Raw genomic sequence first — 23,416 nt, forward strand, 5'->3', positions numbered from 1 at the left:
GTGTGACCCAGGTCGGGTGTCTGAACCTCTCTGAGCCTTGGTTTACCAGCCTGAACCCCAAGATAACACTAGTGACTCCCTCAGATGGCCATGTGGATTCATCAGGGTTTGCAAAATGTCCAGCACAGCCTCCTGACCTCCTCTTCAACTCCTGAGGTCTTTGTCCAGAAGGAACAGCCAAGGAAAGACCAGCACTCCCTGGAGAACTAAGTCTAGGCGAGGGCAAATGGCTTGCGCAAGGGAATGCTTCATGCCAGCAACAGAGCCCCTGGATTGCCAGGCTCCCCAGTGCCCCCCAACTTGTTTGGAGCCCCTTGAGCCCAGCAGCACAAACACACAGGTCCTTGATGGGCAGTCAGCTTTATTTCTTTCCATGCAGAGAAATACAGAGACGAGAACTGGTAAGTGGGGGCTGGTGGGGGGTGGGGCTTGCTGTTCCCTAGGGGGCCTGGGCAGGGGCTGGTTCAGCACCACAAGCCAGGGGACCACGGTGTTCATGCAGCCAGTGCTGGACCCACGATGGAGCTGGGAGGCAGGGCCACTGTCCCTTCGTCTTCACCAAGGCCTGGGGGTGTCAGGTGCCCTGTGGGTGAGGGGCAATGAGGAGCTTCTCTCCCAGTCTTACTTTCGAAGGGTTTCCTGTCCTCAGATCCTTGGCTCCTCTTTGCCAGAAGGGCCAGCCTCTTGGGGCCTCTGAGCTACACTCTTGGTATGAGTAGAAAACTCGAGTCATTCTTGCCCAAATGGAAGGGTGCTCCTGCAGCTGTCTGCAGCGGCTTCTCTCTTTCTCTCCTATTCTGGGTTTGGAGGAGGAGCCAGTGAGGGTCTGCTTTCATGGGTGTGAGTATGGACAGCGGGACAGGGTGTGTGTGAAGGTCCCGGAGCACACAGAGGCCACAGCCCTGCCTCTGCCCATGAGACCACTCCTAAACAGTCTCGTTCACTGCTGTTGTCTCCCTGGCGGGCTGAAGCTGGGGACCCCTTGGGGCCTACCAGGAGACACTCACTCATGACCCCTCCTTCCAGAGCTGGGGCCTGTGAATGTCAGATTCACAGACCACCTAACTCCCCTAGCCTGAACTTGAAAGTGACACAAAGACTCTGGGCTCATCCCTGTCCTTCCCCAACAAACAGGGGCATCTCTGTTTTGGCTTAAAAGGTCCCATGAAGCAGATCCAGCAGGCCCCTCCTTTAGGGGCGAGAGAGGCTGGGGTTATTCCCAGGTGGGGCACTGATGCAGGAATGCCAGCCCCAGAGGGATCTACACAGTACTCCTGGGCCCTGAACCCGCCCTTCAATTCCCCTCCATCACACAGGCCCTCCTAGAAGGCTCAGAGCGGCACCCAGGACCCAGAGCTCTCCCCAGAAGACAGAGCCTCTAACAGTCTCCCTCCCCAGGAACCTCTGAGGAGGGTGGGGGAGACAGGCAGGAGCCCTAAAAGGAGGCATGAGGGTGCTGATCAGGTGCAGAGAAAACATGCTCAGCCAACTTGGAGCCAATCTGCCCTCCCAGCCTCCTGGAACCCTGGCTGCTAGGCAGGGCATCCTGGGGTGGGGGAGCCCAGAGCACCACATTACCCAGGGCTTGGGGGCTGCAGTCAGCTGGGAAAGTGGGAGCAGGAAAGACCCAGGGGGAAGTCTGAGGGGCCCTGCTTCACTCCGGTGTCCCATTAGGTCCTGAGACACAGGCCACGGTGTCCAGGCCCCTGATTCTGGGCATGTGTGTTCTCAAGCCCAGGTTCCTGAAGACAGGACCCTTCAGCCAGGCTCTTCCCTCTCTCTTGAAATTCTCTAGAACCAGCAAACAACAAACCTTCATAAAAACTCTTGGACCCACATCCCTAAAGGAGGCAGAGACATCCCTAAGGGCCTGGGAGGCTATAGGAATTTCCCCCAGGGGTGGTCCCAGGGCTGGCTCCGGGGAAAGCCTTTGCTGTTAGTGGCTGGTCAGGGGCGCAGAGTGAGGCGTAGCGCATCAGGGGCAGTTGGTGTGGGAGCTGGGAGCCATGCCCCGCCTGAGCCACTCTGCATGAGGACCTTCAGCCCCTGTGCACAGGGACCCTGAGCCCCTCCGCATGGAACACTGAGTTTGTGCTCCAACCAGGTGGTCCCCGAATGTGAGCTCAGGCCTGAGTTCCTCTTCACTAGCCAACCTGGAGATGGAGTCAGGGCCCCGGGAGTTCTTGATTGGTGCCCCAGACTGCAGCCCAGGTCGGGAACAAGAGGCAGACTTGGGTCATACTGGGAGATGTTCTGGGACCAGGCTTCTCAACCGAGATGCTCCTGAGGCTGAAATGTTTGAGAAGAGGTCCATGGGTCATGCTGTTCCCATTTCTGTCTCTACCAACACTCCTGGTGGTGCCCTCATCCTGCGATGAAGGATTTAAGGGTGGCTGTTGCCTCTCTCTAGGACAGCTACATGTCCCATGTGTCCGAGGGGTTCCAGGGCAGGTGCTAAGCAGCAGTTCAGCCTCTGAGCTCAGGACACCGGCTGGGATCGTTGCAGGCATGTGGCACAAGGCATGCAGACCGTCTTTTTTTCATCCCACCTCAAGAAAAATAGAAAAGATAAAGTCTGTGTCTTTGCTCTTGGTCATCAGACACACAGGGACTCTCTCCCCACTGTGGTCTCGCTGGCGGGAGTGGTTTATTCTCACTCTGGCAGTATATGCCTGCTTGGCCAGTCCCAGGAAACCACGGGGATGAGAAACCAACCAGAACCCCGGGGGTTAAAATACCGGGACGTGCCCAGGAGACTGGACCACATTATTCATCTGTTTCAGAGTCCTTTCCTTTCCTTTCTTCCTCTCATTTTCCGCCATTTGATGTGGGCTAGCAATGGGGGGACTTGGGGTTTTCCCTCCAAGTTTGTGCTTTTCGAGCTGGGGGATCATCCTGTCCTCTGTGAGGCGTGTGGGTGGAGCTCTTCAAAGGGCTGGAGCCGCCTCTGCTAGCACCGCTCCCTAGTTAGTTTCATTTCTTCGGAACTGTAAAGAAAAGAACAGTGATAGCAGGACGGAGCTCAGAACACGGGGTCACCCGGTCCCTTTTTGGAGGATTTGGGTTTTTGATTCCCAGGGGAAGTGGTAACAGTGGTGATTCGGTTTGAGGTTCCGGGTGGAAGTAAACTCCTGCCAAGGAGAGGACTGGAGTCTCAGTGATTGTTTCACAAGTGGGCCCAGTGACCCCTGAGGCTAGACCCACTCCTGCTTGAATGTTTTAGTGAACGCTAAACAGTCCCCTTGCAAATTTGAGTTCAGCAGTTGTTACTTGCCATGGAATGTAACACAGGCTTCCCTGGTGCCTCAGATGGTAAAGAATCCACCTGCCAATACAGGAGACCCAGGTTTGATCCCTGGGTCTGGAAGATCTCCCGGAGAAGGGAATGGCAACCCTCTCCAGTGTTCTTCCCTGGAGAACCCCATGGACTACAGTGGGCTTACCGTTTCTGTGTCTGCAGAGTCAGACACAATTGAGTGTCTAACACTAACACACATGGAAAAGGTCATGGGTCAGCTTCAAGCGGAGCAAGACAGGGAGACTGAGGCACTGGAAAGCGATGCTGAGGCTCGTGCCCTGGGCTAGTGGGCTCCCGCCTCGCAGGGACCTGCATACCTCTCAAACTTTGTGGAACATGCTTCTGCTCAAACAGGTGAAGGAGGGGACCGGTATTTTTGAACCCAGGCCAGCTGATTACAAACCTGAACTCTTCCGTCTCATATGAAGCCATGACCCTACAGCCAAATCCCAGGATTTCTGCCCCAAGATGAACACTATATTCTAGGCCAGTACCTCCCAAACTTTAATGATGGGGTTGGGAATCTTACTACAGTGCAGATTTTTATTCGGAGGGTCTGGGTGGGGAATGAAATTCTATATTTACAACCTGTTCCCAGTATCAGCAGCCAAGCTTCTGGTCCATAGAGCACAGGTGGTGGCGCAAGGTCTTTAGGGGAAAAGCGTAGGTTGGTCACTAGAGGGGCAGAGATGGTTGGAGGCTTCCAATACAAGTGTGTGATTAGAGGGAAATGGACAATACTGACCTGCAGAGCCCAGAAATTCTCAAAGCTGCTGGGCTTTGTGAGTAACACATCTGTAAAGGTTGGTCACCTTGCTTGGATAGCTTGCCTGGACCACCTTTGGGTGTTCCCGAAAGTCTCACTTCCTGACTTCCAGCACAGGCACGGTTTACTTCCAGTAAGACCTGACTGTCTCAGCAGGGATGCTGTGTGGCAAGCCCCCGGGTTACAAGTCAGAGTCACTTGCGCTATCTCAGGTGATGCTCACAAAAGCCTCTGTGCTGGAGGTGTCTTCCTCCCACTTTCGACATAAAAACCCCAAGGCTCAACCAGGCAGACCCTGGTGCAGGACCATCAGAGCCAAGACTGGAACTTGTGGCCTCTGCCTCCTGGGCCTGTGCTCTTCCCATGACCTTTCCTGGTGATCTACTCTCCGGCCATTGGAGAGTCAGAAAGCCAGTCCCACTCAGCCGGTCCCTGCAGGAGACTGGAGAGCTTGCTTTTCTGGGGTGTGAGGTGAAGGCTGTGGCGCCCACAAGCTCTTACCCTTCTCCCTACCACCACCCCTGTCCCGGGTGGTCCTCACACCAAGGGAGCCGGGGTGCCGCTGGGCCTCACCTGCAAAGTTGACAGTCACAGCCACGATGATGATGATGATCCCCATGATGATGAAGGTGATGCTGAGCATCCCGGCCAGGCGGCCCAGCCTCCGGGCCCCGTCCAGGTCCCCCTGTTGCACGCTACTTCGAGACTGCAGAGAGAGGGTGGTAGAAACCCTGTCCTCAGCAGCCTTGCAGGGGGCCCCTTGCCTGAGCCACCGAACACATCCCGGTTCAGCTGGGGACAGCTGGAAACATAACCGAGCAATGCTGGGCATTATCTCAGGATCTTAGTTCCCCAACCAGAGATGGAACCCATGCCCCCTGCAGTGGAAGCACGGAGTCTTAACCACTGGACTGCCAGGGAAGTCCCCAGGGTGTTATCTCAGGACAGGGATGGGCAGGATGGTACAGTAGAGACTGCGGGCCTGGGAGGGTGAACCATGTCCAGGCCATGCTGAGCTGGTGGGAAAGATAAGCCAGGCCCCCTTGAGCCCCCGCCCAAGGCTCACTCCTGTAGCTGCACTAAGGCAGCCTCTGTGACTTTTTCTACGGCCCAACATACCTGCCTCCTTTCCTCTGTGAGCCCCCTCTTCCCATAAAAGGAAAGAAATCACTGGTCCTCCCTCCCCCAATTTCCCGCCCACATCACAAGCCCACTTCCCAGATCACACTGGAAAGGTAAGGTGTCTTGAGTTTGAACCAGGAAGGCTGGGGCAGGGGTGGAGCCATGCACGGCTTCACAGGGACTGTATCTGATTATTATTATCCTCAGTGAGCTCAGCTTCTCTGGGGCCTATTTGGTTGGGTTAAATCAGGTGGGTACAAGGAGGGGGATGAACAGAGGATGTAGAGACAGAGGGTATCCCGAGGGGCCTGGGAGTGGCTCAGTAGGAGGTATGTCCCAAGCTTGTCCCTGGAGACCCCTCACCACTGCCCAGGGCTGGCTGGTGACCTCTAGATTCCTCCAGCTCTAGAACTTGGACCACTAGAACAGAAACAGGAAGGAGTCCACTAAAGGTGGTGACTGCTTTCACATCTTGGTTTTTTTTACTATTAATTTATTTAGCTGCACCAAGTCTTAATTGTGGGATGCAGGATCATTTTTAGTTGTAGCACGTGGGATCTTGTTCCCTGACCAGGAATCGAACGTAGGCTCTCTGCTTTTGGAGCACTGAGTCTGAGCCACTGGACCAGTGAGGAAGTCCCAATTTGGTTATTTTATGTTCTGATTATTGGAAGCTCCTGAGTTCAGCATGGAAGGGTCAGGTACCTTGATGATGATGGTGAACAACGATGATGAAGCCTTATTGAGCCCTTGTTTTGTGTCACGTAGCTTGTTAACGCCTGTGCCTAAATTACCTCGTTTAGGCTCTGAATCATCCTGTGAGATTGGCGGTGTTGCCCACTTTTGAAGAAGCTGAAGTTCAGAGCAGCAACCCTCCCATCTGTGTTCTCTTCAGTGGTGCACCTGGGTCCTACCTTCATCTCTCAGAATTCTAACTGATCCCTCAGCCCCACCCCCTGGTTCCCTCTGCCAAGCTCCTTCCAGGCCAGCACCACCTGCCCGCTGCAGCATGCCCTCACTCCCTTTGCCCCAAACCACAGCTTCCTACTTCCCAGATCTGCTCCTTGCCTAGTTCTCCTCCTTCCTCTTGCTTAAGCCCCAATTATTATAAACAGCCTAGAGTTCTCCCACTGAGTCATAGCTCCCCTCCCACCCCAACATAGTAATTAATTTCCTCCCCTAGTCAATTCCATTGCAACTGTCCTCTGGAGCTTTGCTGCACCTGCCTTAGTTCCAGGTGCCACTTGTCACTCAAGCCAAGGCAACAGCCTCATGAATATGCCCCCTTGGCTCCAAGCTCTCTTCCTCTCCTTTCTACCCCCCACACCACCAGTCCATCCTGCAGAAACTCATGCCAGGCCTGGTGTTAGGACCCTGGGAGGCAGCAGTGAACGAGCGAGCCCCCAGCTGTTATGCTCATGGAGCTTGCATCCCAGTGGGGGTGGCAGGGCACCATCATGACCCCACAAAAGTAAAATTGCAACTGTGGGTAGTGTCTCAAAGAAGAGGTGCCTGGTGCTATGAGAGTTTGTAAAAGGGGAGATTCGGGCAACATTTCCTAAAGGGAGGATATTTGGATTGACATATGAGATTGGAAAGATGCTAAAGCTGAAGCTTCAGTACTTTGGCTACCTGATGCAAAGAGCCGACTCATTGGAAAAGACCCTGATGCTGGGAAAGATTGAGGGCAGGAGAAGGGGGTGACAGGGGACAAGATGGTTGGATGGCATCATCAGCTCAATGGACATGAGTTTGAGCAAACTCCAGGAGATGGTGAAGGATGGGGAAGCCTGGTGTGCTGCAGTCCACGGGGTTGCAGAGTCAGACACGACTGAGCAACTGAACAACAAGACGAGAGATGAGTCAGAATTAAGTATATTTTTTTCAAAAGGAAGAAGAGTATTCTGGGCAGAGAGAATAGCATGTGCAAAGGCCCTGGGGGAGGCCCTACATGGCAAATATGTAGATGATCAATAAATTGTTATTGACCTAAGGGAGCAGGCGGGACTAGACAAAGGCCAGTGTGGCTGGAGACAGTGAGGAAGAGGAGGCTGCAGAGGTGGGCAAGGCCAGGCCAGGTAGGGCTCTGCCCACACAGGAAGGAGGCTGGTCCTTATCCCAGAACAATGAGAGCCCGTGAAGATGGAAACGTAGGGGCAGAGGATGGTAGGACTGGATACAAGTTTCCAAAAGACCTCTACCCCTGCCATACCCCAGCTGTTGTGGGGGATCCGAAGAGAGTTAAGAGCTGATATAAAAGCTCAGCGAGATAATGGTGGCTGAGGCAATCACTCTTCCTCAGTATCTCCCGTGGCCTCCCATTGTCTGCCGAACAAAGTCCAAACTCAGGTTAGCCTTGTATTTCCTGGTTTGAGCCTCTGCTATTCTCTTCCACGACCTCTGGACCTGAGCTACTCAGGGTATGAGCACTGACTTGCTTTTGCTCATGCTATTTCTTCCGCCTGCATTCCCGCTCCCCCATAACACCACACGTTCAAATCTTCTCCATCCTTCAATGGTGGGCTCCAATTCCACCTCCTCTGTGAAGCCCACCAAGATACCTCCACTCTAATGGTCATCCTTAGCATCGTCTGAACATTTACCTCATGTCAGGAACTATGCAAGCTCAAGTCCAGACCTCAGTCTCTCTCTGCTCCCCAGGGACATTAGGGCACCAGCTCTCCTTGGTCTTCCCACCCTCTCCTTCTTAACTGTATCTTTTTCTCTCCTGTCTTGAAGAAATCCTCTCTTTATCTCACCCAGTTGTAAGCTCCCTGCTGCCCACAGGACCAAATCCAAGTTCCATATTGTGACAGGTGGCCCCCTCCTGATTTGGCCTGTCTCCACTTCTGCAGCTGCTTCTCACACCACACCTGCATGGTGGTCTGGGCTCCAGCTCCGCATCTGTAAAGCCTCCTAATGACAATCCCTGCCTCATAGGAGTGGTAGAGGATAAAAGGCTCTAACAGCTGGCAGCTCAGGTCACTGAACTCAGGACATCAACACCAAATCAACAATGGGAGAGAAAGGGAGCAACATGCAGAAAGACTTCTGGGATTTCTAGGAAGTTCAAGTTCTGAAATCCAGGAGCTACCTTGAATCATAATCAAGGGACTCATTGTCGGCTGTAAGTATGGCCTTGGTGGGGGGAAGGGCAGAGGCTTTGAGATGTGTCCTGCACCCCCCAACCCCCATTTTTCAGAAAAACAGTTGTCTGTGCAGCAATGGTTCAGGACCATGGAGAGAGGCACACGTGTAGCTTCTTGGGTATGAGAGGTGAGGAGGAAAGGTGAGAGAGATGTTTTTTCAGTTACACTGAACCCAGTCGCACTTCTTTAACCACAGAGTGATCAATGATACATGCCTTCAAGCATGAGAGGTGCCATTAAGGAGACACCCTGGAAATGGCCAGATGGATCAGAGCAAACCTAATTGTGGCTGCTTTGTGGTGTCAGGCACGTTATACATTCTGTCCAATGTAAATATCACAACTATTCTGTAAATCTTGGCTTTCAGATCTGTAAAATGGAGGGAAAGTAATTGCCTCTAAGTATGCAGCCCTATCTTTATTATTATTATTATTTTGGCCATACCACATGGCATGCAAGATCTTAGTGCTCCCACCAGGGATCGAACTTGTGCCCCTTGCAGTGGAAGCACAGAATCCTAACCGCTGGACCGCCAGGGAAGTCTGGAGCCCTGCTTCTACCCGAGAAGTTCTCCACTGCTAGCTGGCCCTCATTTCTGAAGTTCCTCCCCACCCCCCATGAGTTACCAAATGAAGGATCTGTAAGAAAACCCTCATTTCTCTTTTTGAGTAGATTACCAGCTGTTCTCCATCCCTATCAGCTGCATCATCTTCCTCTTACACAAAACAGCTCAAGTTGAAGGCACAATATAATAATTGCAGTAACAGTCTTAATGACTGAATTAATAGATTGTTTGTGATCACAGGGGTTGTGGGAATGGTGAGTGAGAAAACGATTTATGAACTCAGGTTAATACATCAGTGAGGAAAGACGCTGAAAACAAGCGTGAATATGGGGAAAGGATGGTGGGGGCGGGGAGGATGGGGTGAAGAGGATGCTGAGGACAACTGCCAGAGGCTGAAACCAGCCAGAGGAAGGAGGCTACAGATCTCAGGAAAGAGCTTCCTCCACCTATGAGGCTCAGACCAAGGCCCAGCAGACCGCAAGAGAAGAGGCAAGATGTGCCAGGATCCAGGGCCCACGGTTAAGACTCTGTGCTTCCACTGCAGGGGGCAGGGGTTCAATCCCCACTTGGGGAAGTAAGATCCCACAAGCCGCACAGCGCGGCCAAAAACAAACAGAAAGGACGTGCCAGGACTGATCAGTTATCAGCCCTTCCACAGAGATCAAGCACCTCCCAGCTTCTGAAAGCCGAAAGGTGCGCTTCTCCGTGCCTTCTTTGCATCATTCTCTCTGCAAACGTGCAATTCATCCTGAAAGGCCCCTGCTGGGCTGTAGCATGCTTAGCCATGTCCGACTCTTTGCAACCCCATGGACTGTACTCCGCCAGGCTCCTCTGTCCAGGGGGAGTCTCCAGGCAAGAACACTGGGGTAGGTAGCCATGCTCTCCTCCAGGGTATCTTCCCAACCCACGGATTGAACCCAGGCCTCCCGCATTGCAGGCGGATTCTTTACTGCCTGAATCACCAAGAAACCCTGAAATGCCCTGACTACAGGTTAACTCCTCCATTGCTTGAGAGAAGGGACAGATTGGTGGGGGGAGCGCCCTAGGGGAGGAGTCAGGGTGGCTGCAATGGTGGATGGGAGCAGCTGGGGAGATTTAGGGGCTTGAGACAGCAGCAGTTTACCAGCGGTTTCAGAAGTCTGTTAATATCTTAAGCTATATGCCTGCATGCCAGCTGACTATCAGCCCTGGTCAGGGCGTAGCACTCTCATTGAGGAAAGGGATAAATCATAAATGAATGAAAATGAGCCTGCAACATATCAGGTAAATAATTAACTTGTCAAAAATGCCTAAGTAAGGCAGCGATGAAGCCACTCTGGATCTCCGCATCGCTCCCACATGCTGTGGGAGCAACTTCCAGAGAGGCTGCCACCAAAACCACAGGCAGGGCTGCCCACCTCCTCTGGGGATGTAATGAGGGGTGAGACTCCATTATGTCCAATTTGCTAAAAGCCGCGTTTGCCTGAAAGCCAGATAATCTCTGGGATCTAATGGCTGATGATCTGAGGTAGAGCTGATGTAATAACAATAGAAATATACACAATAATAATAACAGAATGCACTTGAATCATCCTGAAACCATCCCCCACCCCCTGGTCCATGGAAAAGTTGTCTTCCATGAAACCAGTCTCTGGTGCCAAAAAGGTTGGGGACCACAGCTCTGGGGGTTCGCTCTTTCCTCTGACATTGCAGTTTCATTCAGCATTAATAATAACAGCAACCACTTCCATTTATTAAGCATTTACTATGTGCCAGGCTCTGGCACACTCATTAGCTCATTTAATTCTCCCAACAGCCCTAGGAGGTAGATGGTTTTATTACACATATTTTATGGATGAGGAAACTGGAGCTAAGGAAGGAAGCTGAGTGGTTTGGATATGGTCATGTGCCTTAAAAGGGATAGAGATGTGATACACACCCAAGTGTGTCTGATGCTTGCTTGATCAGCAACTGAAGGCTCACTGCTTGGGGTCCAGCATCTCTCATTGACAGGAGTCCTTGCTGGATCAGGAAGCATGGTTATTTCTCAGCTTGACCCGGAAATAAAATGGATGAAGCCAGCCTTGCCCTGACTATCCCAGGAGGCTTATGGGAGGTTGTGGGGCTGAGCAGGGCCAGGTCTGGACACCTGTGATCACAGCTCCTGAGATAGAGCCCCTGGTCCCAGCCCTGGTCTCAGCTGGCCCCTGTCAAAGCCACAGTGGGAAGAATGCTTGGTGATCCATTAGTCTTCCACTGATGGAGTGAGTGACAGGGAGGAGGCCACTGGGAGGCAGGGGAGAAAAAGAGAGAAGGGGAGTATCCCCTCCCTGCACAAATGCCCAGATCTGGCTTCCCTGGGAGAGACATGCCGTCCTTGTTGCAGAGGTAGATGCAGGGTGGGGCAGGTGAAGAGAACGCTGGATCAGGAGCCAGCTGATGCGCCTCTTGCCAGTTGTGTGAGCAAAGGCAAGGCACTGCTCTGCATGCCTCAGTTGCCTCATCTGTTAAATGGGAATGATCAGCCAGACTCTGCCAGCCTCATGTTACAACATGCTCTGCGGACAGTGAGCTCTAGCCAGGGTGTCAGAGCTGCAGGTCTCCTTCCTCCCTGGGGTCAAGGGCTTGATCTTTCACTTGGTAACCAGTGAGGAGACATCAGATGAGGAGCTTTGAAGTCTGTTGCCAGACCTGGAGACACCAGCATAGAGACTTAACTCTCTTTCCTCACTTTCTGGCTCTCCTTCACCCCTGTTGCTATCTGAGTGGGACCACATGTTTCAACTCTAAATAAATATCTGACCCCCTCCCTCCCTGGGGCATGGGAGTGTCCTATGAACTAGAAAAGTGAATATCACAACAAAGCTACTCACACAAATGTTTTGGTTTCTCAGTGTATATAAAAGTTACATTTATACCTTACTGTAGTCTATTAAGCATGCAATAACATTATGTGTAAAAAACAATGTATCGACCTCAATTTTAAAATCTTGCTTAAAAATGCTAACCCTTGGGACTTCCCTGGGAATCTGGTGGTTAAAACTTTGCCTTCCAATGCAGGGGTTTCCTGTTCAATCCCTGGTCAGTGAACTAAAATCCCACATGACTGGAGGCCAAACAACCAAAACATAAAAACAGAAGCAATGTTGTAACAAATTCAGTACAGACTTTAAAAACACGTGCATGCTATGTCGCTTCAGTCTTGTCCAACTCTTTGGACCCGATGGACTGTAGCCCGCCAGGCTCCTCTGTCCATGGGGATTCTTCAGGCAAGAATACTGGAGCGGGTTGCCATTTCCTCCTCCAGGGGATCTTCCCAGCCCAGGGACTGAACCTGCATTCCTGTATTGGCAGGCAGATTCTTTTCCACTAGTGCCACCTGGGAAGCCCCGAATGGTATGCTATGTGAATTTTATTTCAAAGCTCTAAAAGAAAAAACCCAACACCAGGGAGACACTGGCCTAGTTTTCTGCCTCCACGTCCTAGCGCTTACTATGTGCTGGGTGCTTTCGCACTTTGCATGGCTCACAGCGGTGTGCTTTAGGCGCTCAGTCATGTCCGACTCTGTGACCCTTTGGACTGTAGCCCGCCAGGCTCCTCCGTCCATGGGCTTTTTCAGGCAAGAATACTGGAGTGGGTTGCCATTTCCTTCTCCAGGGGATCTTCCCGACTCAGGGATCGAACCTGCATCACCTGTGTCTCCTGCATTGGAGGCCGATTCTTTATCACTGCGCCATTGGGAAAGCCCCTTGTGTGGCTCATACAACTCTATAGTTTAGGTATTATGTTGACACCCATTTTGCAGATGGGAATACTGAGAATAGAGGTTTGAGTGACTTGCCTGAGGTCGCACAATACCTTGTGGTTTTGTCTAGCATGGGCACTTCTTGCAATGTGTTGTTAGGATCTGTTTACAGATTTCTCCCCACTGGACAGGAGGCTTGTGGGAATTGGTGATGGTGTCTGGTTTAGCACCGTATTCCCTGCCCCAGGCCTGGCAACCATCAGACCTGATTCAAGAACCCAAGATGGATGTAGAAATGCACCAGGGGTAGGTTCAGTGGTCCCACAGCTGTGGGCCCAGGTTTCCTTTGACAAAGGCACCTTTTACCCAGCTCACACTCTGCCACCCCCACCAGAAGATGGATTTTAGCAACAGTTTTCTCCTGGACCCTTGTCTGCTTTCCCTCCCCAAAGCTGGTCTCCCGCATGGGGTTTCTCCCAGTAACCAAGAGCTTGTCCTTACCCAGAGCCACTGGCGGCGATCCCTGTGGCCCAGCTCCGCCTCCATCTGCCCCCCAAGAGCCGCAGGCAGCACAGGAATTTCCTCAAAGGCCTTGCCCAGCCCTGGCTCTTGTTCCCACGCAAATTAGCCAATTGCTGGGACCTGAGAATGTTGTCAGTTTCCCCCTAAAGCCCTGGCAGGTAGTGCTGGGGATTGGGGAAGGTGCCCTTGGCTGGAAACTGGGCCTCCGTGAAGTGGAGAGAGATGTATAAGGAAATAAGTGTTTTCTCAGTGGACAGTGTGGCAGCAGGAAAGACCACATCTCCTGGGGACTGGATGACGGATAACTCAATAGTGGAGTCCCTCCAGGGACAAGCAGTCACTGTCTCCCCTCTCAGTGTAACATCCCCTGCTCCTAACCTCATTCTGAAAGTTATTCCCTGCCAGCCTCTCTCTCTGTCTGTCTCTCTCAACTTCCTGAAATATGAAATTCACTTGCCAATAGCTACCAACATTTCCTGGGGCTCCTCTGCCAGCAGCCCGATCCCAACAGCTTGGATTGGAGACGATCAAAGGTTATGTACTCAAAACCCTACAACACAAGCATGGGAGACGCAAAGATGAGCCCCCATGCCCCTCCCTGGCCAGGCCAGCCGTGCCCTCTGATACACATGCGTTCCCACCTGTGGCCCAGACCACCCCTCCCGCCCCTGCAGGAAGACAGATATTGAAATCAGTACAAAGGCAAGGCCCAGAGGGCCCTAGCAAGAAGTTCCCCCCAGAGGAGCAGCCCTGGCAGGGCTGGCCCCTGGGGCCCGCAGTCCATGGCAGGGAAGTTACTGCTCGCTCTTGGAAACCAGAGTTGCCAGAAGCTGTTAGAACACCCAGGAGGCCCTGGGGATGGGGTGGGGTGGGGAGGTGATGCCTGGCTCCCCTCCTGAGAACACAGGGCCCTGATACCCCATATTGGCTGCAATCTCTGCTGATTCACAGCCCCACTCAGGAATGACTCCTTGCGACAAAGCCCCCGGCCCCTGCAAAGGCCAGACCCCCAAGCTGGCTGTCCTTTCCGGGCAGAATTTAGCTCCGGGCATCTCTCTGGGATCCCCTTCCCAGCAGGGATGTGTGCAAAGTCAAGCTGTGATGTCCAGGAGCAGAGATGAAGGAGGACAGGAAACTGAAGCTCTGGGGGCGCTGGACCCCTCTCCAAGGGGGAGTAATAGGCCGGCTAAGATGGGGAGTCTCCCCTCCCCACCCCCCGGGATCCCAGTTTTTCTCTCAACACCCTAGGTAGGGTGACTGGTGCCTGCCAGGGAAGCATGGCTGCTGACCAAAACCAGCCCCCACCCTGCGATGAAGAGCAGCACTTACCATGATGGAAAAGATGAGGGGCATGAGGTTGAGGGGCCAGACGGGGCAGAAGCAGGAGGCGATGGCAAGGATGAGATAATCTTTGGGAACTTCTCCGTCCTGGGCATAAGAGGTGGTGGCCGTGGAGGACGCCCGCCTGGAGCTGGCCCGGGAGGATGAGAGGGGGTGCAAGGCCTCCCGGTGCCCCTCGGATATCACCTTGAAGGGCAGGCTGTGGCCATTCTGCTCCAGGTCCAGAGGCCCCGAGAGGGACTTGGACGGCTTCAGGGGCTTATCATCCTGGCCCCCGACCTGCACAAGGAGCTTCTCCATCTCTGGCAGGTCCAGGGGTGAGGCAGTGCCTGGCTCCCGCGCCGGGGAAAACTGAGGCTGTCCGGGGTTGGCCATGCTGGCCTGGGCCTTGGGCTGCTCCAGCTCCAGGATGGGACGAGGGGCTTCCGAGGGACCTCAGCGCACCATTCCTTGGCCCGGACTGGAGGCCTACAGGTCAGGGGCAGACGTGTCACCCAGGAGAGCCAGGGCCAGCCAGGGGGCTGGGAAGGTCGGCTTCTCCAGGCCAGCTGAACTCAGAGGCGGCGGCCAGCCTGCCACCCCGTGGAGCTCCAGGAAGCCGGAGCCTTCAGCCCCATTCAAGTTTGAGGCCAACCTCGCTGGTGCTGCCGACAGCTCAGATGGGCGGGGAAGGAGCAGAAAGCAGCTTCAGGAGCAGAGAGGAGACTGCTCCTCTCCTGAGTGAGGCTCGGGCTAAGTCAGGGAGGCTGTGTGTGTGTGTGTGTGTGTGTGTGTGTGTGTACACAACACCCAGCCTCCCTCCCTCCCTGCCCTCCTCAGAGATGCTTTTCAATTCACTTCTCCCCAGAGAACCACCCGGCAGCATTCTGCCTCTTCCCCAGCCCAGCCCTGCCCAGGTGGCTTGGACCAGCCTCTGGCTCCCGCTGCGGACCCAGGACCCCTCCTCTGCACTGGGGGCTCTGGATAGGGAAGAAAGGCAAAGTGGGTCCAAATGGGTGTGCCTTCACCTGTCCCGGGAGACTGAGCCCTCGGCTCCTCTTCTCCTGGAGCAGGCTCCTGCTTCTCCTATCTGCTGTGAAACACTGCACTCTGGACCTATTGCATGCCACCTTGAACCTGACCCCTGCAAGCCCCAGAGATGTCCAGACCAGAGCCAGGCTCCAAGCTCTGGAGGGAGGGGTAGAGTGAGTACTCGTGGGGCCCCTGGAGGAGGATTGTGTCTGCACCCTCTGAATGGGTGTCTGAGCAGCTCCCGAGGGGTGGCAGAGGGGCTGTTAGGGAGGAGCGTTGGCCCCATCTCATGGCCCTTAGGGCTTTTCTGAGGTGCTTTTAAAGAGCCAGCAAAGATCCTTCTGCTTCAGGAGCTCCTCGGGGAAGATGCCCGCTTGAAGGGCTACGGTCTTGGCTGCCTGTCCCATCTCTCTCAGTTCTCTCACATCTCCTCCGTTTCTGCCACCTTCTCTATTCTCTGCATCTCTTTCTACATGCCCGATCTCCCGGCTTACGTGGCCTTATAAGGTGACCCGGAACCACCAGGGTTTGTGTGTGCATCTGGATGCTTGTCTGTGGTTTGGAGGAAGGCATAGGTCATGTATTGGGATGGGGTTGAGAAATTAGAGGTGAGAAGGAGTCTCAGAGGTTGTGGAGTTCATCTGAGATCAGAGGTTAGGAAAACGAAACCCAGACTCATTTCAAACTGTATCCCAATTAGGCATGAATCCATCACATCCAGAAACTGGTTTGGAGCAAGATGAGCCATTTTAGCAGAAAAAAGTATCTTTGAATTGTGTATCACACTGGCTTCAGAAATGCTGCTTCCAGCAAGAGCCAAGACAAGGTGGAAGAGGGTGTGATGGGCAGAGAATGGTGAGCTGGCCACAAAGGGGAAGAAGGGACTGGGCAAGGGGAGTGAACTGGGCCCTTCTGCCCAGGAACTTCTAGAAACCTGCTTTTAAAATAAGAGACCTTCAGGAATTCCCTGGCAGTCCAGTGGTTAGGACTCCAAGCTCTCACTGCCGAGGGCCTGGGTTCAATCCCCGGTTGCGGAACTAAGATCCCACAAGCTTTGAGGCAGGGCCCAAAATTAAAAAAACTAAAAAAAATTTTTAAATAAGAGACCTTCTGCAGATGGTGGCAGTTTGGATGCCCAAGGGTCCTAGACTCTAAGTCAGTGTCCAGCTTGGCCAGAATTCCATGTTACAATCTAGAAGCTCACTCTTGGTGGGGAGGACTCAGGCCCTATGGACCTACCACTAAACAGCCTAACCAGGCCAGTTCCATAGCCAGCAGCCAAATCTGGCTATAGAGCCCCTGAAATGTGGCTCATCCACACTGAGATATGCTATACATATAAAACACACACTGGATTTCCAACAGTACCAAAAAAATTTAAAATATCTCATTAACACAGTGTATGTAGACTACATACTGAAATGATAATATTTTTGCTATACTGAGTTACATAAACATTTAAAAAGTTAATGTCACCTGTGTCTCTTTTCTCCTTTTAATATGCCTACCAGAAAATTTAAAACATGGCTTGCATTGTATTTCTATCGGGCAGCACTGGCCTGAAGGATAGAAGAAACCTGACATAAAGAAGCTTTTTTTTACTTAATAAAAACTGGAAGAAACAAGAAAGAGCCAAGAAGTCCCCAGGGTGACCCATAGTAGCAAGACTACCAGGTAAATGGGTTCCCGGACTAGGGAGCCGGGTTTGCTCTGCACTGTGAGATGCTGGGCTTGTGGCGCCATCTAGTGGCCTGGTGCTGATGAGGGGAAGGACCAGAGATGAGAGTGGGGACCAGGGAGGTGGGGGAGAAGCGAGGACAAGGAGCTCCTGGTTTGGGCTCCGGGACTGGTGAGCCCAACGCAGCCAGCTGCTCCGGCTGCAGCCTGGTCCTGCCCCCACCTGCAGGTGCCACCTCCCCTCCACCCCCACCCTCAACTGAAGTCTTCACTGGAAGCCCATGGGCCAGGTCCATCGGGCAAAGTGGGTTTGGTGCGCAACGTGTTTTTTAAAAATCCACTTCACATAAAAACGGGGATTGCAGACTTTCAACGTGAAGATCTGGGAAGCCGGGGCCCACTTTCTGCAGAGCAGCCAGAAGCTAAGCCCATAGCAGCCTTTAGAAGGGAAGGCGCTGAGCTCCCCCCTCCGACTCCGCCTGCAGTCCCGCCGGTGGGCCCCAGGTGCGGGTCTGTGCTATAAGACCCCGTAGCTACACAGGTGGTATCCGCCCTTCTGTTCTGCTGTGGGCTGACCTCCCTGCTCCCTAGTATGGTTGCAGGTCACTGAAGAAAGTCATTCCCCTCTCTCTGCCCCATCCCCAATGGGCTGTGAGGTCTTGGGGAGGGGGCAGGTGTGCCCCCAGCTCCCTCTTCATGCGCTTGGCTCACAGTGACGGCTGACTGGAGGAACCAGAGGAAGATAAAAGCACCAATCAAGTGCCCAGGGTGTCCACACGGCTGCTAAATCCACCTCTACCTGCCTCAACCTGAGTGCATCCTGGGCTTTGAAGAATTCTGAGATGGAAACAATGGTATGGAAAGTGGACCTGGAGTGCGCAGAGACACAAACCTCAGAAGGTTAGGTCAGTTTGAGCCTAATGCAAGGAGAAGAGGTAAAAAGAAAGAAAAACCCTGTAACTGTGACCACAAGCCGTTTTATCCTCAGTATCGCACTGGGTATCGGGAAACCCTGTGGGGCTGACAAGGTAGGAGTAATTAAGCAAATTCCACTTTTCACTGAGGCCCACCTGGGCCCGGCTGCCCTGCTTCAGGCAGCCTTCTGGTGTCTACACACACATACACACATGAGTGCAAAATGTGAGCAAAACTTGATGTGGCCATTCACCTATCAGCAAGCACCCCAGTTTGACATCCAGTGAGGTATGTGTGTGCTAAGTTGCTTCAGTTGTGTCCGACTCTTTGCGACCCTATGGTAGGGACTGTAGCCCACCAGGCTCCTCTGTCCATGGGATTCTCCAGGCAAGAATACTGGAGTGGGTTGCCATGGCCTCCTCCAGGAGATCTTCCTGACCCAAGGATCGAACCCGTGTCTCTTATGCCTCCTGCATTGGCAGGTGAGTTCTTTACCACTAGTGCCACCCTGAGTCCCTCCAAAGGAATCCTTGCTGTCTATGCTCAAAACGTTTCCCCACTCCTCTTTAGAACGTGCCCTGAGCAAACAAAGCTTTCACTTTTAAAAACAATTATCAAGAGCCGAATGGATATTGACCCTGTTTACATCCCCCAAATTCTCTCCAGGTCGCTTCCTGCGCCTACCTGTTGGTCCACACTTAGCAGCAGGCACAGACCAGTTTGATCTGCTTTCCCTGCTACCATTGCTGGCATCCTGTTGCAAATACCTGAGTTTGCTTTGCCCAGGCCTCTCTGGTTAAGTATCTGTGTTGCTTCAAGCCTTTCACTGTTAGATACAGTGCCACTGGGACCTCCTTTTAAAAAAAATTTTTTTGTTTTCCTTTTGAATTACTTTCTTGGTGTATTTTTACTGTGATTTTGCCAAATTGTTCTCTACCAAAAAAAAGAACAGATACACAATACAACTAGAAATCTGTAAATGTGCCCCTTTCTCCACATCTCTGACATTTGGGTCTTAACGATTGTTATTTACTTTTGCTGGCATGTCTCATTCACGATGTAAAAAGTGCTATAATTGTTATTATTCTCTGCCCTTTCCAAGTTAGCCCTTTCTCTCCTTTGAACATTACTTGAGTACTCTGTGGGGATTAATCTTATAGATACATAATTTCTGTCTTTAGGTGTATCAGTCATGCATCTCTTTCAGCCATGGTTTTTACAGCTCTGACTTCTATGTGTGTCTTCTCTTTCCAGAACTTTCCTTTTTATATTCATTTAATACCTATCCTTGTACTATTTTCCACTGCATTTGGATAAACCTATGTGGTCTTGGTTGATAACTTTCATGTCTTCAATAATCAGGGATGTAGCTTCTTTTCACAGCACATCAGTCATCTTGGAGAACGGATATGGTTTTAGGAGGCAAACAAAGAACTCAAGCAAGGGTTCCAGAAAACCTGCTGTTGCTGCTGCTGCTGCTGTTGCTGCTAAGTCGCTTCAGTCATGTTCGACTCTGTGCAACCCCATAGACGGCAACCCACCAGGCTCCCCCGTCCCTGGGATTCTCCAGGCAAGAACACTGGAGTGGATTGCCATTTCCTTCTCCAATGCATGAAAGTGAAAAGTGAAAGTGAAGTCGCTTAGTCGTGCCCAACTCTTAGCGACCCCATGGACTGCAGCCCACCAGGCTCCTCCACCATGGGATTTTCCCGGCAAGAGTACTGGAGTGGGGTGCCATTGCCTTCTCCGCCAGAAAACCTGGAAGGTGCATAATTAAAGATATTCTGGTCTAGCACCCTTTAAAAATCAGGGAGCGGAGGGGGTACCTGTTAGGTCAATAGATACACATGTGCACACACAAAAATTCACATGTCTACACATTTCTGTAAACATGCCAGGCAAATATTTACTTATCATCTTGTAAATATGCAGATATGTGCCCTCAAACAGATAGCCCGGATGAAACAATGTTAATAACTAATGTGTTGCAGACTTTATAAAATACCTTCCCATGCATTCTCTCCATTTAACAGCTCTACAAATGGAATTGGTCTTAATATTAAATACCTTTCATGCAGTGAGTGATTTCGTAGGCCAGGCGCCATGCTAAGTGCCTTAAATGCATTCTCTCTTTTAGTCTGCAGAACAGCCTATGATATAAGGACTTATTTAGTCCATTATACCGGATGTAAACACCTAGGCTCAAAGCCCTTAAGACGATTTGCCAAGGTTACTCAGCTGGTAAGTAAGGAGACAATACTTCCACATCCTCAAACTGCCTTCAGAGTCTGCAGCACACTCCCCATCTCACCTGCAGAGGGTGCCCTCTCCCTTCCAGAGCTGACCGTGCAAGCCAGGGAAGAACCCTCATTTCTTTTAATCCTGGAACTCCGAAAAGCAGGACTTGATGGTCATTTCTATCATGTTTCCAGAGAATACAAACCTGAGGCTGAAGCAAGGTGGAAGCACTGTCCAGGCTTGTCTGTCAGAAAATTATAATATGCAAACACTACCAATTGTGGAACACCTTCTAATTGCCAGATACCGCCTGATGAAAGAAGGTTAATACAGCCATCCTGAGGTGGAGCCACCTGTGTCAGAGGTGAACCCCTCCCGCACCGCCCCGCCCCAGCCTTAGAGAGGTTAAGTGGGCACACATGTATTAAGTGCAGAACAGAGCCTGGATCCCAGGACAGCCTGGCTCTTTCCTTTCTGCTGTCAGACCATGGTACTGCCTCTCCCTGACAGGGGACGCTCAGTGGGCAGGCCTGGGGCCAGGGCCCCACATTTTGCTCCTGGTGGGGCCCCAAGAGCCCACTGCCCCAGAGTCTAAGGCTCTTCTTGATCCGTGACTCGGCCACGCGCCCTGTGAAATGTGGAGCCCTGGGGTCTGTGGGCCTGGGGACCGGATGCCAAGTGTGCCAGCCAGGGTCTCACTTGCAGAAAGCAGAGACACCTGTAATTAGGACGATGAGCCTCATCTCAAGTGCTCTGGGGACCCCTCACTCCTCCCTGGGAGACTATGGGCATCTCTCCAGCCTCTGTGGGGTCCCCCATTCTGAGCTGTGGAACTCCCCCTGCCCCCAACTCTCCAAGGAGACCAGCAAGCCCTCAGGCTTTCCCTGTCATGTCTGGGTCCTCATAGCGAGCAGCACCAGCGATGTGAGCCTGGTCAGTGAGGCTGGACGTGAGCTCGGGGTGCTCATCTTAGAGACAGAGCAGCTGTCCAGCCTTCTCAAGGGGGGCCAGCTGCCGCTCCCTCTTCTGCAGCAGCCTTGGCCCAAGCCCCACTTTCCTGGATTCCAAATCTGCCCCTCATCACAGAGGCACAGTCCACACTCCCACTCTTCCCCGGGAGCCTCATCCGCCCATCGCTTGGGGTACCAGCAGGAGTTGCTGATGCCCCCCAAGTCCTTGGCCCTGCCCCCAGCTTCCCTCCCTGAGAACGGCCCACAGCCTGCTCTTACTGCCACACTCTCTGCGGCTCACGGCAGACAGCAGTTCTGACCACATCGTCAGCCTCCCAGACTCGCTCCTCATCTCCAGATAACGTCCTCTCCCACAGGGCTCCCTCACAGTGCTTGCTCACACCTGGGCTCTTGCAGGAACCAATGTCTCCTAGTTCCTACCTGTGGGCTTCAGGCCAGGGGCCCATCATTCCAGAGTGAGGCCCCAGGCCTCTTGGGGCCTTCCCGCCACCCTGGGTTCCTGGGCCCCGTGGAGTCCTGCTAGCAGACAGAGATGACAGCTCCTCCTTTTTATTTGGCTGCTTCTGATGGCCTCCCCCAGACCACAGACTTGGGGCATCAGCACAGGCAGGGGGAGGGGACCCACGCTGAGTCATCAGACCCCATCAGGTACCTCCCACATAAACCCCCCACTTTGTCCAAAGGTCTTCATTTCTCCTCAAAAAAAATTTTTTTTTGTAAAGCAAGAGACAATAGGACTCAGAGGCACCGAGATGCAAAAGTCACTTTCCAAGGAGAGTTCACGTCCAAAGGTAAGAGCTCAGAAGAATCCGGCTCCTGGCTGGGTTCCCGGGATTCTAGGAGGTGCGGCCCAGTCTCCAGAGTTCCTTCCCACCGACAAAGCGTGTCCTTTCCCCATCAGGCTTCAGCCCATTCGGTTCTGCCAGGGATGGCTTTCTAATCTTCCCGTTCTGTGGTCATCCTGCCGCTGGCTCCTTTCGGGCCCTTCAGTGCGCTCGGTGCCTGGTCAGGAGTGTTGGTGGCCCAGCCCGGGGCCCGCTCGCAGGAGGCCCCGCGGCCAGGCCGAGGGAGCCCCGAGGCTTCGGCGCCAGCTTCCGTGGGAGGCCTGGGCCCAGCCCGGCAGCGCCTCGGCCGCCGCCCTGGGCCGCCCCAGGGGCGTGTGCGGGTGGCACGAGGCGCAGCGCGGCGCGAAGGGCCCGGCAGGCGGCGGCGGCGCCGGCGGGCTGGAGCCCAGGTCTCCTGCGTCCCCTCCGCGCGCGGCCTGCCCATGGCACTCCTGGTGCCCGCAGGGCCAGCGGGGCGCGGGGCTGGCGCGCAGCACGAGGGAGAGCGCGGCGATGCGGTGGATGGCCCTGCGCAGCGTGGCGATCTTGGAGAGCCTCTTGCCGCCCAGGTCGTGCCGCAGCGCGCGGCGCAGCGCGTTGAAGGCCTCGTTGTAGTCCAGGATGCGCCTGCGCTCGCGCACGTTGGCGGCCATGCGCCGCGCCTTGGACCGCACGGGCCGGCTGCGTTTTCTACTCCCGGTCACCTCCTCCACCTCGCCCAGACCTCGGGGGCCGCCGTTCTCTCTCAGCACCCCAAAATCCCTCCCAGCTTCCAGGCAAGAGTTCCCCAAGTCCTGAGGAGAGCCCTCAGCCCCCTTCAGGCCCCTGAGGCCTGGTCCTGGCGCGCCTCGGTGCATGGCCTCCTCCCGGGCCTCGCTGTCCCGGCTCCGGCTCCCAAGGCTGACAGTCCACCTTCTGAGCGTGCACTCCTGCAGCCTGGACACTCCAGGACAGGCCCTCTCTAGCTGGGGCTTTATGGCACCACGTGGCTCTCCGCCCTCCTCATCCATCCATCTCTCTCCTCCTCCTGCTTTATGACCTGCCTCCAGGTAGGTTGGTGAGGGAGGAACCCAGAGGGAGGAAGCATGCAGATTCTTGTAGGAAGGGGCCAGGTGGGCAGCGGGACCCGCCCAGGGCAGTGCTCCAGCCACGGAGAGACCTGGCCCAGCTTCACTCCAGGGCCTCTCTGGGGTGGCTGGGGTCCACATTCTTCGCCCTGAGTGCCAAATCTGGCCTGCGGGCAGGAGAGCTGATAGGTACACAGAAGGGACCCAGGGGTAGTTAAGTGTGTTT

General features: G+C 53.6%; 2 protein-coding genes across 2 annotated transcripts; both read right to left on the reverse strand.

Moving 5' to 3' along the window:
• Window positions 1-494: 494 nt before the first annotated feature.
• On the reverse strand, window positions 495-14,862 carry TRARG1 (trafficking regulator of GLUT4 (SLC2A4) 1). Its single transcript, XM_052657844.1, has 3 exons — window positions 14,476-14,862; window positions 4,566-4,770; window positions 495-583 (listed from the first exon to the last, which is right to left on the reverse strand). Exons 1-3 carry the CDS (start codon window positions 14,860-14,862, stop codon window positions 495-497), a joined length of 681 nt encoding a protein of 226 aa, XP_052513804.1.
• Window positions 14,863-22,305: 7,443 nt separating this feature from the next.
• On the reverse strand, window positions 22,306-22,980 carry BHLHA9 (basic helix-loop-helix family member a9). The gene has a single exon (XM_052658875.1). The coding sequence runs from the start codon at window positions 22,978-22,980 to the stop codon at window positions 22,306-22,308; it is 675 nt and encodes a 224-aa protein (XP_052514835.1).
• Between the last annotated feature and the right edge of the window lie 436 nt (window positions 22,981-23,416).

The sequence above is a fragment of the Budorcas taxicolor genome, chromosome 19 (genome assembly GCF_023091745.1).
Source record: "Budorcas taxicolor isolate Tak-1 chromosome 19, Takin1.1, whole genome shotgun sequence".
Lineage (NCBI taxonomy): Eukaryota > Metazoa > Chordata > Mammalia > Artiodactyla > Bovidae > Budorcas > Budorcas taxicolor.

Bases quoted from the DNA above. Each gene is read 5' to 3' on its own strand.
- TRARG1 (XM_052657844.1), bottom strand. From the start codon at position 14,862: ATGGCCAACCCCGGACAGCCTCAGTTTTCCCCGGCGCGGGAGCCAGGC. The intron at 4,771-14,475 runs GTAAGTGCTGCT...CTCTCTCTGCAG, and splicing joins CCCTCATCTTTTCCATCATG to TCTCGAAGTAGCGTGCAACA. The intron at 584-4,565 runs GTAAGAGCTTGT...CCTCACCCACAG, and splicing joins GGGTGGTGGTAGGGAGAAGG to GGCACCTGACACCCCCAGGC.
- BHLHA9 (XM_052658875.1), bottom strand. From the start codon at position 22,980: ATGCACCGAGGCGCGCCAGGACCAGGCCTCAGGGGCCTGAAGGGGGCT.